Source organism: Rana temporaria, chromosome 2 (genome assembly GCF_905171775.1).
Source record: "Rana temporaria chromosome 2, aRanTem1.1, whole genome shotgun sequence".
Taxonomy (NCBI): Eukaryota; Metazoa; Chordata; class Amphibia; order Anura; family Ranidae; genus Rana; species Rana temporaria.
Genome location: NC_053490.1, coordinates 33,320,739 through 33,335,481, shown reverse-complemented (window position 1 = coordinate 33,335,481; position 14,743 = coordinate 33,320,739). Strand labels below are relative to the sequence as shown.

General features: G+C 44.9%; 1 protein-coding gene across 5 annotated transcripts in view; it reads left to right on the top strand.

The window, feature by feature from the left end:
• The window catches only part of GDPD5 (glycerophosphodiester phosphodiesterase domain containing 5), a 352,873-nt gene extending 351,131 nt beyond the window's left edge, over nt 1-1,742 (top strand). For all 5 annotated transcript variants that reach the window (XM_040340040.1, XM_040340042.1, XM_040340043.1 and 2 more), the window contains one exon: nt 105-1,742. In XM_040340040.1, the coding sequence (XP_040195974.1) occupies nt 105-223 (119 nt within the window). In that variant the 3' untranslated portion in view covers nt 224-1,742. The remainder of the gene's footprint in view (nt 1-104) is intronic.
• The last annotated feature ends 13,001 nt before the right edge of the window (nt 1,743-14,743 follow it).

Sequence of the window (14,743 nt, the reverse complement as noted above, 5' to 3'; positions counted from 1 at the left end):
AAGGCAGGCTGTGCTTATGGGTGAACCATTTGGCTTACAATATGGCTACCTCCTGTGGCAGCTTCACGTATTTCTTACTATTTCAATTTTTCACATTCTTTTAGAAATCAACAACAGCATGGACACAGCTGAAGAGCTCTCCTTGTGTTCAGATAATCGCTACGATGGTTTTGCCAATGACGCCATCTCTCCAACCACAGATTCGAAGACCAGCCCCAGCTAGGAGGTGGTAGATGATCGAATCGAACAAATGCTCTGCAGTTCTGGAACCTCCACTGACGTCTACATTTTCCAAGATGGGGAAATTTTGTGGGACTACTACTATGCCAGGATATTTTGTTTATTTTTACAATTTTTTTTTTCTGTTGTATAATCTTGGACTGTGACGTTGTATATATGTAGAAAATAATTTTGATCCCTTTTTTTTTTTTGCCCCTTTTTGTGTATTTTGTGAGGTAGAACACAAGCGAGTTCTTGTGTAAATTGTTGACTGAGCCGCAAGAATGTTGAAAGTGCAGCCTGGTATAGACGTGCGTTCTTCTAATTATCTGTGGTCTCCTCTGCTGCTCCTTAAAGTTACACAATCCGGTGTAGATAACTTTTTTTTTTTTATTCCCTTTCTATTGTTTTAAAGAGAGCCTGTCATGACTGGGCGAATGCAAACATTTAAATATTCAGTCTTGAAGCTCAACTGAAGTTGCAAAAATAGATATATACTCAGATGAGTTGCTCCAGGTGGGGCTTGTTTGCACCATAGCACATGTGTTAACGCACTGGTATGCATTTCTAAGTTGCACTGTAATACGTTTTTTTTTTTAACCTGTTCTTTCCTCTTTTTTTTTTTTAACCCAATAGTATTACGTTATAGTATTATTGCACTATGTGAAAATGCAAAATGTATATCCCCCCCCCCCCCCCGCCGCATACACCAGTGCACATTGCCTTGTTCCTGTCCTGGGATGTCCAATGTTGCTGGTGTAAACAAGCCCATGTAGAAGATGTTCAGTGTGTCTAAATATGACTGTAGCATCCACTAGATACCAAAGTTAATCCCCGCAACCTCCTTAACAGATCTGGTCTAACCGAATCCCACTCTTTTTCTGCCGGGAGGAAGCTTTAGCTAAGGGGTGTGGCTGGTACTCAGCTCTGTCGGCATAGGGAGAAAAAGAAGCAGCATTTTAACCTAAAATTGGGGAGTGAGATTGGGAGCATGTCTATAGGTTCTGAAGACTGGAAATTTAGGTAAAGTGTGGCAGAGGCAATAACAGTGCTGGGCCAGCTCCTTCATGCTATAACTTGACAATGTGTATATCGTCTTACTGAGTTTTGCTTCTCAGGCCAGGAAGGCAGGGTTGCCTAATTAAATGTTTCACTAACTTTTAAGACTGAGTACCCACATTCTTGCATTATCCCATGTGTAACTGGCTGTCTTTAGAGAATGGATTCACGTTTTCCCTGTCAACTTGCCAGGGTTGGATATAAAAAAAAAATCCACTTTTGAACAACATCAATTTAAAACCTATGGAAAAATAAAAACAATCCTTCTTTTTTTTTTTTTTTTTTGTTACAACAAATGTGATACTATAATGTGGGATGGTAATATAGACTTTCTATTCGGGAAGTAATCTTTACCTGTTTTTTTTTCAGGTTGTTTAAATGTCATAGCCCCTGCTTTCTGAGCTGGAAAGGGCAGATACCTTGTCATGCAAAAATGTTTAGCAAAAGACACCTTTACAAACCTTGCAGTCATGCTTTTTTTTATCATTTTGCATGAAGAAAAATGTCTATCAATAGAATAATTTAGGCCTCATTTACATGGATGCTGGGAACCATACACTGTCAATAGTCTGTTTACATCTCTCTAGCCAGGTACTGCATATAGGCAGCATATTCAAATGTATGAGGATGCAGCAGCTGCACAGCCACGTGTCTTAAAGTGACAAGGGCATGGGTGGGGGGTCCCAAATCCAGGAGCGTGCGATCAGGGCCACTCATGTACACACTTGTCACAGGATGGACCAATACATCCTCTTAGACTTGAATAGGCTGCCCCTGCTGGCTAGAGACACGTAAACAAATTGTTAAAGCGGGGTTTCACCCTAAAAACAATTTTCTAACATTACATTGAGCTCACTCTTGACATTATGCCGATTTTTTTTTTTTTTTGTTGCTGTACATACCTCGTATAGCCATTTTCTTACCCGGCTTCCGGGTAGTGCCTCCCGCGGGAGTGGACGTTCCTATGCAGCAGTTAGTGAGTCACGTGATGACAAAAACTACCCCCTCCGTCGCATAAAGAGCATCACGAGTTGCCGAAAGAAGCCAAACGTCGGTGCGCAGGTGCCGTATAGCGCCGACTCTACGTTTGGCTTCTTTCGGCAACTCGTGATGCTCCTTATGCGACGGAGGGGGTAGTTTTTGTCATCACGTGAATCACTAACTGCTGCATAGGAACGCCCACTCCCGCGGGAGGCACTACCCGGAAGCCGGGTAAGAAAATAGCTATACGAGGTATGTACAGCAAAAAATAAATAAAAATATCGGCATACTGTCAATGTCGAAAGTCAGCGCAATGTAATGTTAGAAAATTGTTTTTAGGGTGAACCCCCCCTTTAATTTGCGGTGTACAACGAAGCCTTAGCAATACCTTCAGCTGTCTTGTGCCATAATCCAGGGTAGGATGGGCGTGCAGGTCACCTATATCCACCAAAGTCCAGATTTGTTTTGGATTTGTTTCCTTATGTAAGGCTTTAAACTATAATTATGTACATAACAGACTCCAATAGGGGTTAAAGTGGAACGAAAGGCAAACGTGTTTTTTTTTTATATATATCTTGATAGAGTAAGGGAGGGTTATAAGTTAACAACTGTTGGAATTTTTTATTTTTTTGGGGTATCCTTGTCCAATTGCCAAAATGGGAAGTGAGCAGAGATTTCTGGTCAATATTTGGTCATCAGCAGGGGCATCAGACCTAATGTCCCCATTATAAAAATGTTCTTCTATTCTGGTGCCAACCCAAAATTTGAGCTTTTCTTCCACCTTCACTTTTACTGACAAGGGTAAGCAGGACAAATATGAGGGTGAGCCTTCCTAATGAGGGCACTCTGTCCAAAATTGAAGAAATGGTTTTGCCTTTACTTATACTTCAAGTGGAATGTTTTTGTTTTGAATAGAGCAGGGGCAGAGTTAATGCCTTTCCAGTGTCCCTAATAACAAAAAGAGGGAATATCTTGCTGTCTAAACGGCAGTCGGTAATAAAAAACGTACCTAGGTCCTAAACCTGTTCCATTATAAAGGCTGATTCAGGCCTATGGTAACATATTGTACAGTGTGCTGTCATTTATTTTAAGTGTCATCCCAATTCACCGGCCTTTCTGCACATTACAACATACAGTAACACACTAATGTGTGTTGCAGCTGAATAAAAATAGGTGTCTGATTTAAAGTAGAACTGTAAATTCAGGCCGGATTTACACTTGTGCGGTGCGAATTTCAGCTCTCTATCTCTGCAGAGATATGACAACTGTTCAGCAGATCCACTGCGTTTTAGCTGCAGATTAGCTGCGATTTTGGAGACCTAGGGGAGGGGGGGGAGGTGTATTGAGCTGAATGAGAGAAATCCTGAGGAGAAATGAACACATCTGCGAATGAGCTGCGTACCCATAGAAGATAATGGGCCTGAATTCGCACCTGAGCCACACCGCAATGCCTAAAATACGCACAGTTTTTTTCGGCAATGCGCAGTGCGAATGCATCGCACATATGTGAACCAGCCTCATTGAAAACAATGTATTTAGAAATGTTCTGCGTATTGGATGCTGTTTAGGCCACACTCAATTCGCATAGGTGTGAACCCGGCCTAAATAAAAACAAATACACACACCCACGTTGGCTAGAGTAAGGAAGGGTTGTGCCGTAACCCATGTCTCTGTTTTTTTTTGGCCATCTGTGTCTAATTGGGGAGATTTCCCTTCAACTCCTGTCTCATAGCCAAAACGGGGACTGAAAGGAAATGCTCGCAAATTAGGGGTGTCCCACAGGGCTTACCAGCTCACCAGAACTAGTGTCCACATTGGCAGATTTCTACCCTATTGCTTTTCTAGGGACAACCTGTGCACAGATGGCAATAAAAACCTGGCAGGTGTTCTAATTCAGCTCTACTCCAAAACTATGGCCTTTAGTCCATTGTGGTCTGTTTGAAGCCCATTCAAATGGAACAGGTTACCTTAAAGTGGAGGTTCACCCGAAAACTTAATTTTTAACATTAGATTGATGCTCATTTTGTCAAGGGGAACCGGGTACTTTTTAAAATCGAAGCAGTACTTACCGTTTTAGAGAGTGATCTACTCTGCCGCTTCTGGGTATGGGCTTGCGGGACTGGGCGTTCCTATTTGATTGACAGGCTTCCGACGGTCGCATACATCGCGTCACGATTTTCCGAAAGTGGCCAAACGTCGGTGCGCAGGCGCCGTATAGAGCCACACCGACGTTCGGCTACTCGTGACGCGATGTATGCGACCGTCTGAAGTCTGTCAATCAAATAGGAACGCCCAGTCCTGAAGACCATAACCGGGAGCGGCAGAGAAGATCTATCTCTAAAACGGTAAGTACTGCTTTGATTTAAAAAAAACACCCGATTCCCCTTTACAAAATGAGCATCAATCTAATGTTAAAAAAAAAATTCGGGTGAACTCCCGCTTTAAAGCGGAAGTAAACTCGTCTGTCCACTGTTTAATAAAAAAAAAAAAGAATCTTGGATATGTCATAGCACCAACTGCCTTCATCCCTCCTGCTCACACGTGAGAAGAACATGGGTTTTGCTGCAAGGAGAAGTATTGTGAGTGCCTTAACTGAACCTATGAAACTAGAAGCTGACGTGTTCCCGGCAAGATCCCATCACAACAAGGATGCTTGGACTGAAGGATACACTGGGCATATACAGGCATATCTTTACCTTGCCAAAAATATTGTTACATTTTTAAAAGGGGAATGCTTTGGCAATCTTTTCTATAATGGATGGCATGTTCAATAGTCCACACTTTAATATGGGGGGAATGTTTTCATAGAGAAGGTTAGTTCTGTTTTAATACACTGCATCAGATTGGCCTAAATGGGTTCTTAAACTGAAGAGTTTTGACAGTGGGGGGTCTACTTTAGAAGCAATAAAAATGCATTCCTTGTTCAAGTTTGATAATATATTTCTACAGGTTTATTATGTTAGGTTTAAAAGCATAACTGTGGACAGAAGCACATAGGGGTATTTGGGTACAACAAGAAGACAGTAGCGGCAGAGACATTTTTATTGTGTTAGTTTAGTTTAAATGGAATGTGTAATCTCATATTTTCAAATGAAGTCCCACCACTGATGCTTCTGAAGCGCTACCCTTGCATACGCCGCTGATTGAAAGTGATGATGATAACGATAATAATGATGAGGGTTCTTTCCTTCTAACGCAGAAGATACCACCTCACCAAAGCACCAGTTCCAAGCACACTGACACATGAAAATAGTCTAGGGCAGTGATGGGTAACCTTGCCACCCCAGATGTTTTGGAACTACATTTCCCATGATGCTCAGCTACCCTGAAGAGTGCATGAGCATCATAGGAAATGTAGTTCCAAAACATCTGGGGTGCCAAGGTTCGCCATCCCTGGTCTAGGGGATTGTATTTGGTGATTTATTGCTGATCACTGTAGGTAATGATGGTAATTGGGGTGTAGGGTATGGGATACTCTAGACCAGGGGTCTCCAAACTTTCTAAACAAAGGGCCAGTTTACTGTCCTTCAAATTTCAGGGGTGGGGGACCAGACTGTGGTCACTGGGAGTAGAAAATGTCATGCGTTCAGTGGAAGTAAAGAGTACCTATCTTTAATAGCAGGGGGATGAATAGTGCCTCATTGTTAGTATTAGTGGAAGGAATGGGACCCTATTGTTGGTGTCAGTGGGAGAAATTGTGCCTCATCTATGGTGTCAATAGGAGGAATAGTGCCCTATCATTGGTGTCAGTGGGAGGAAGAGCACCCAGTCATTGGTGTCAGTGAGATAAATAGTGCCCTATCATTGGTGTCAGTGGGAGGAATTGTGCCCCATCTTTGGTGGCAGTGGGAGGAATAGTGTTCCATCGTTGGTGCCAGTAGGGAGGAATAGAGTGGCAGAAACTATGCCCCACTGTTACATGGGAAATAATGCCCCAAGGGCTGCATAGAAGCAAGCAAAATGCCACAGTTTGGAGGCCACTGCTCCAAACTATATGACCCAATAGCAAGAGGACACTCATCTCTGAACTAAGCTTTTCCTAACAATCTCTCTGCTAAGGTTCAGTATACAGTTCCCCCTCAAGAGACTAAGTGAAGGTCAGAATTCGAAACCCTCCACGAGCAGTCCCCCTGAGAAAGCTATAGTACTTATAAGGCCATGGAGCAGCTGTATACTTATAGCTTCCTCTAGGTGCCTTACAGTGAGATTATCCAGACTGGATCTATTGGGTGAAAACTCGGGATGTTGGAGATTATTCCCAGCTGGCTGGGACCTTGATGAACGTCGGCTTGCATCAGTAGAAATGCCTGCGGCTAGGGTGGAGATCTCCTGCTGTTCTAGAGCCTTCACTATTTTTCCGCTTCCCCAGTAACCTGCTGGACATACCTCCCAGGGATTGATTGGCTTTTGCTCAATAAATATTTAGGCTGCCTATTTGACTCTACCCTCCTCATGGCAACATCCAGAAAACAGGAGGCCAGCCAAAGCAACTGAAGACCACCTAGTAGCCTATCTAGGAGGATGGTACATCTCCAAAACATACCTTGGAACGGGACACAGTATTTTTGAAAAAAGAAAAACGCCTGGATAAGTTTTAGTTTAAGTTTAAGTTTTTTTTTGCAGCACCCTTAGAATTTAGCCAATTCTACAAAAATGTGGCTGTTGTAATAAGTGTACCTAGATGTAGCGTGATTAGGGCTGGCCAATGGTTTATATATTTTATATATATATATTGTGTGTGTGTGTGTACAGTTGTAGCCCTTGGCAATTTAAGAGCTGTCACGGCGGGTGTAGCGTCATTTGGCGGGCGTCTCCCATGGATCCGGATCGTGTGCTTTTTTTTTTCTTCTTCTTCGTATCCTCCGCTCGAGAATGGATTACATCGCTGGATTATTATTTTTTTTTTTAATAAAGGACTTGTCCCAACCGGTCTACTGTGCATTTTTGACACTTTTTTTTTTTGTGAAATGATAGGGGTACAATCTACCCTGTTACCAATTCACATGGGGGGGGCCGGGATCTGGGGGTCCCCTTTGTTAAAGTGGGCTTCCAGATTCCGATAAGCTCCCCGGCCACAGACCCCCACAACCACCGGGCAAGGGTTGTGGGGATGAGGCCCTTGTCCCCATCAACATGGGGACATCCTCCCCATGTTGAGGGCATGTGGCCTGGTAAGGTTCAAGAGGGGGAGGCTGCTCTCTCCCCCCCCTCTTTTCCTGCATCCTGCCAGGTTGTGTGCTTTGGCGTGGGTTTTTTTTTTTCATTTTGGTTAGAGGTTTCCCTTAATATTCATACCAGACCCAAAGGGCCTGGTAATGGACTGGGGGGGGGGACCCATGCCGTTTTTTTCAATGACTTTTATCTGTATTGACTTTTTTTTTTAATTTAGAAATGTAATTTTGTGTAGGGACTGTTCTAAACACGGGAAAATGCGCCACTTTACAGGCGTACTATAGACACCCCCAGGTACGAAATTGTTTCACTTTAAGCATTATTAAAATCACTGCTCCCGAAAAAAACTTTTTTTTTTTTTTTTGCATTGATACATGTCCCCTTGGGCAGGACCCTGCTCCCCAAACACATTTTATGACTATAACTTGCATATTAACCTTAAAAATTAGCACTTTTGATTTTTCAGATTCGTGTCCCATAGACTTTAATGGTGTTCGCACAAATTGTTTGCCTGTTCGCATGTTCTGCAACATAATATCTACAAATTTCCCGGCGCTGTACGGAAAACAATCACATCAGCCTACACTCAACATGGAGTCTAAGGTCCCCACCATTTTTTTTTTTAACATTCAAAGGCGCTTAATTGTCATTTAAAGTAAATGCAGTATACCAGTTGACATAGAACATAACATTTCATGCCAAGTAAAAACATACAAGTAGATGAATAAAACCCCTTTCACACTGGAAACGCCTATAGCGGAACGTTAAAATAGTGGTAAAACACTGCTATTTTACCGCATTTTCAATTCATTTCAATGGAGAGGGGCGGTTTTGGAGCGTTTTAATAGCGCTATTTTTACAGCGCAAACGCCGCAAAAACGCACCAGTGTGAAAGGGCTCTAATAGAGGCGTTGCGAATATCATATACAGTAACTTATCTAGTACCTATAGCACAGTGTATAGAGATTAGGGCTAACAGCAGGAACATTACATGCCTATATAACACAGTAACTATGATGAGCAATCGTAAAGGAAACCTAGTTAGAGGTCCAAGGGGCCCCCACTTTATCGTATTTCCACTGTCAACCCCTATTTATGTAAGTAATCCTATACATAGGCAGGGCCACATCTATCTGTGCTTCCCAGGAGAGGGCCAGAGGGAAGGATGAGATCCAAGGTCCCCACCATAGTCCTCCACATTCAGGCCAATGTGCATAGACTGACTCCCCCATGTTTTTATTTATTTTGTTTTGGTTGCTATCTTTTCAGGAAAAAATACCTTGCCAACCGCTGCACGACGATCTAAGTCTGCAGAATGGCACGGCCGGGCATATCAACGTACCTGTACATTGACTTTAAGACGCGGAATTTGTAGCGCACGCGATCTCGTGAGTGTGACCGCAGGTCCAGCGGACTCTATGTCCACCGGGAGTCCCGCGATCATCTCACAGAGAGGAAGAACGGGGAAATGCTGATGTAAACAAGCATTTCTCCATAGTGACAGGACACTGATCACAGATCCCTGTGATAGGGAGCAGTGATCAGTGTCGTGTCAGACGTAGCCCATCCCTCCTACAGTTAGAACACATCCCTAGGACACACTTAACCCATTCAGCGCTCTCTACAGGTTAAGCCCTTCACTGCCATTTTAAACAGTAATTAGTGCATTTTTATAGCACTGGTCCCAAAATGGCATCAAAAGTGTCCAATGCGTCCGCCATAATGTCACAGCCAGGATAAAAATCGCTGATCGCCGCCACTACTAGTAAAAAAAAAAAAAATATTAATAAAAATGCCATAAAACTATCCCCTATTTTGTAGACGCTATAACTTTTGCGCAAACCAATCAATAAATGCCTATTGCGATTTTTTTTTAAACAAAAACATGTAGAATAACACGTATCGGCCTAAACTGAGGAAAAATATTGTTTTTTTTTATATATATTTTTGGATATTTATTATAGCAAAATTGTTGCTCTTTTTTTGTTTATAGCGCAAAAAATAAAAACAGCAGAGATGATCAAATATCACCAAAAGAAATCTCTATTTGTGGGGAAAAAAGGATGTAAATTTTGTTTGGGAGCCACGTCGCACGACCGTGCAATTGTCAGTTAAGGCGACGCAGTGCCGAATCGCAAATAGTGCTCTGGTCTTTGGGCAGCTAAATGGTCCGGGGCTGAAATGGTTAACATTGCTGTTTATTTCATCCAGGCTTGTAGAATACTGGTGTAGCACTACCCCCAAAGGAGCTACTGGTTTAGATTTGGGCCTGCTGTTACCTTACTGTTCCCTATGCTCATCAATTATCTGCACCAAACACAAAGTCTCTTTCAAGGTCTTTATTGAACAAAGTTCTCCAACAGAGGGATAGGGGGAAGACTCGGGTACCTTTACTTTGCGGATCACGGGTACAACTCAGATCCAGAGGAATTAATGCAGCTCCACACTGGATGTCAGCAACCACCAGATAGGCCTACTGTCACCGACCTAGCAGTTGGCGCGAAGCTCGTCAAAGTCTCTGCCACAGACTTGATAAGTGTCGTCAGGCCGTCGCACGATCTTCTGCCACAAAAACTTTGTACAGTTCCAATAAAGTACAAAACTCACAATGTCAAGAATCTTTCAGCCAGGCCGGCAGCAAAGTGAGGTAAATTTGCCAGGATACGTCCTTCAATAGAATCCCACTGGTTCAGCTTCCTCCCGTAGGCAAGGTAGCGAACGACCATCCCTGGATTTAGTAGGCCCCAGAAACTCCTGGGCCTATTCTCAGTTGCGATGTCTCGGACCAGAGGCTACGAAACGGCTTACACATCCCTGAGGCCAGGAGGGCCATCAGATCAGGATCGGAAGACCCAGCCAAAACGGTGTCTGTCCCTTAAGTACCCCTCCCCAGAATGCACAGCAGGTTGACCACGCCCCCTGAGCTGCTTGTGGGAAAGAGATGCCCAATGCATCCAGCCTGCTGCCTTTCCAACCTTGACCTGTGGTAACAGCGACACCCACCGTCAGCTGAACTGAAACAGAACTAACAATTTAGCACAATCCTGAGCTAAATAACAGCTCAGGCAACTAGAATTTAACACGTAGCGCTCAATGGAAGCATGGCGCTACACTGGTCAGGTGGCAACCAACCCTGGTGGGAGGGGTTAGTATCTCCTCTCACTTCTAGTGTTGATGGTTTCTGAAACAATGGGACAAAGACGATAACATAAATGTGACAGAGGTTCCAGTCCTCTCCCATTCAACCTAAACTGAAACAATGGGCGCACTTTTGCAATATCGAAGCACGATCTTACATTTTCAGTTTAACGGCGGCTCTACTAGCTGCATATTTTTTGCTTCTCTGCTGTACCATTTGCCAGGCGGAAGTGGTGGAGAGGAATCCTGTGAAGTTGAAACTTGCTAGAAGCTGAAAGGAGCAATGAGGGAGCCAAGAAAGGGCAGCCAATGGGGTTAGCATTAGGGCTTCAGCTTAAATACAAGCTTTGGCCAGATTCCAATTTTATTTTTTTATGTAGAGCAAACTTCAGCTTTAGTTTGGGAGGTTAACCACAGATTACAATGGTTCTTACTGTCTAACTTGAAACCTCAAAAGCAGCGTTTGTAGAATGACAGCCAAAACTTGCATTATGGGCTAGATTCAGGTAGGGGCACGCATTGTTACGGCGGCGCAGCGTATCGTATTTACACTACGCCGCCGTAAGTTAGAGAGGCAAGTGCTGTATTCACAAAGCACTTGCCTTCTAAGTTACGGCGGTGTAGTGTAAATGGGGCCGGCGTAAGCGTGCGTAATTCAAATGTGGATGAGGGGGGAGTGTTTTATGTTAATTCTTGGTGACCCGACGTGATTGACGTTTTTCCCGAACGGTGCATACGCCGTCCGTGGAATTTCCCAGTGTGCATTGCTCCGAAGGACGTCATTGGTTTCGACGTGAACGTAAATTACGTCCAGCCCTATTCGCGAACGACTTACGTAAACAACGTAAAAAATAAAAAAATGTACGCAGGAACGACAGCCATACTTAACATTGCGTGCGCCTCCTAATAGCAGGAGTAACCAGGAGTTTACCAGGAGTAAACGTAAAAATATAGCGCCTGGCGTACGTAAATTTGTGAATCGGCGTATCTAGGTCATTTGCATATTCTACGACGGAAGCGCCACCTAGCAGCTAGCGTAAATATGCACCCTAAGATACAACAGTGTAAGAGACTTACGCCAGTCGAATCTTAGGCTAATGTCGGCGTATCTTGCTTTCTGAATACAGAAAGAAGATACGCCGGCGCAGCTTTGATTTTACGCGGCGTATCTATAGATACGCCGGCGTAATTCATTGCTGAATCTAGCCCTATGTGTTTGAAATGTGGGGGATTTCTCTACTGAGCAGGCAGATAACAGGTCCGTGTCCGCTCCTCTATGCAGAGCGAACATGGACATGTTCCTTTTCATCCAACCCACCGGACAAATGGTGAACGTATCCCCATACATCTGTTTTTAGCGGACCGGATCGGATACCAACGAGTGACAGCTGACATCCGCCGCCCCATAGAAAACAATGTTTGGTCGGTTTTCAGGCAGACCCAATCGCTCCACTGATGTGAAAGGAACCTTATGCTGTGTACATGCGGTCTAAATTTCCGACAACAAATCCGACCGTGTGTAGGCTCCATCAGACATTTGCTGTTAGAATTTCCAACAACAAAAATTTGAGAGCTGGTTCACAAATTTGTTGTCGGAAAATCCGAGCGTGTACACAATTCAACACAAAAATCCTACGCATGCTCGGAATCATTGAACTTAATTTTTTCTCGGTTTTGTTGTACGTCACCGCGTTTTCTGACGTTCGCAATTTCCGACAACATTTGTGTGACCGTGTGTATGCAAGACAAGTTTGAGCCAACATCCGTCGGGAAAAAAAACACGGTTTTGATGTCTGAATGTCCGATCGTCTGTACACGGCATTAGTCTCTTTTACTTTCACCTGTTTCTCAAGTCTGTTATTACTCAACTTCCTTTACCAGACCAAGTTGTCTGTCAAAAGTGGCAGTAAGAGGGTTGGGAGAATCCATTTGAAAGAGGCGCTTACAATGATCAGCTTTTATTTATTAATGTAAAACCTGCTTTTATTTGTTAGTCAAGTCCATCTAAATATACAAACAGGGTCGTACTGACCGGTCGGTCCATTCGGTCGTGGTCCGAGGGCACGGTCGCGGAAGGGGGCCTGCCGGCATAGGGTCACTACCTGTCCTGTTTTAAAGAATTCACAGTGCCGTGATCGCTCCAAGCCCAGCTCAGCGATGGGTGGCGAGTATCCTGTGATTGACCGAACGGGGACATGTGCAGGCGGCCGATGTGGGCATCTGCGATTGGTTTGGTGGAGCTGGTTTTTGGGTGATTGTGGCCACTTGCTGCCAGAATCCTGCCTCTCGACCTGGCTTTGTGTTTCACTTTTTTGTGTGCACTTTTTTTGCACCGAGTGGATTTCACACACCACAGGGCTTTAAAATATATATATTTGAATGGAACGAGTAATATATTTTATTATAAAACCACTTACCGCCCACCGTCATTATACGGCGGCTGTTTCAAGGGGAATACTGTTGTTATGGCAAAAGCGGTCTGAAGGACCGTTTTCATCAGACCAAACCGATCGTGTGTGGGCCCCATCGGTTATTTATCCATAGGTTAAAAAAATAGGAACTTGTTTTTAAAATTATCTGATGGATAAAAAACCTATAGAAAAAAAAGATCGTCTGTAGGTACGTCCATCGGTTAAAAATCCACGCATGCTCAGAATTAAGTCGACGCATGCTTGGAAGCATTGAACTTCATTTTTTTCAGCACGTCGTTGTGTTTTACGCCACTGCGTTCTGAAACGTTTTTTTTTAACTGATGGTGTGTAGGCACGACTGATCATCAGTCAGCTTCATCGGATAACTGATGGAAAAATCCATCAGACCGTTTTCATCAGATGGACCGATCGTGTGTAAAGGGCATAAGTGTTTAGGTGTATTTTGTATGGTATGACTGTGCCTGCTAGGGATGTCCCGATACCGATACTAGTATCGGTATCGGTACCGATACTGAGCATTTCCCCGAGTACTTGTACTCGGGGGAAATGCTCCGATGCCTCACCCGATACTTGGGCAGGCAGGGGAATTGGTAGTCTTCTCCCCTCCATGCTGTCTTTTCCCCAGTCCGTGCAGCTCTCAACCCCCCCTGTCCGTGCCGCTCTCCGCCCCTCCATTCGTGCAGCTCTCCCCCTCCTTGCCGTCTTCTCCGTCCATCCGTGCTACTCTCCCCCCGTCCATCCGTGCCGCTCTCCCCCCGATTATCCATGCCGCTCTCCCCCCGTCCATCCATGCCGCTCTCCCCCGTCCATCTGTGCCACTCTCCCCCCTGTCTGTCCATGCAGCTCTCACCCCTCCGTGCCATGTTCTCCATCCATCGGTGCAGCTCTCCCCCCCGTCTGTCCGTGCCGCTCTCTCCCCCCCGTCTGTCCGTGCCGCTCTCTCCCCCCCGTCTGTCCCTGCCGCTCTCTCCCCCCCCGTCTGTCCCTGCCGCTCTCTCCCCCCCGTCTGTCCCTGCCGCTCTCTCCCCCCCCGTCTGTCCCTGCCGCTCTCTCCCCCCCCGTCTGTCCCTGCCGCTCTCTCCCCCCCCGTCTGTCCGTGCCGCTCTCTCCCCCCCCGTCTGTCCCTGCCGCTCTCTCCCCCCCCGTCTGTCCGTGCCGCTCTCTCCCCCCCCGTCTGTCCGTGCCGCTCTCTCCCCCGTCTGTCCGTGCCGCTCTCCCCCCCTGTCTGTCCGTGCCGCTCTCCGTCCTCCGTGCAATCTTCTCCATCTGTCCGTGCCGCTCTCCCCCCTCAATCTGTCAGGGGGGAGAGCGGAGGTAGGAGCCGCTAAACCCGGCTCCTACCTTTTCCGAATGGACAGAGTCAGTGATCACTGACTCTGTCCATTCACATAACTGAGCATCGTAACCTGTGATTACGATGCTGCAGTTTATGAATGGAGAGGAGTCTCCCTCCATTCATTTCAGCTGATGCTGCTGAGAAAGGGACTGGGGAATCTGTTTCCCTAGTCCCTTTCTCTGTCTTAAAGGGGAGATGTCAGAGGTCTGTTAAGACCCCTGATATCTCACCAAAGCCCCCCAACAGGGCTGATTAAACAAAAAAAAAATTACAATAAATTTTTTTTTTTAAAATAAATAAAAATAAAATGTAAATAAAAAAAACACACTGACAATCCACCTTCCCCCCAAAAAACTAAAAAAATCACTGTAAATTTTTTTTTTATAAAATACCGTCACATGACATA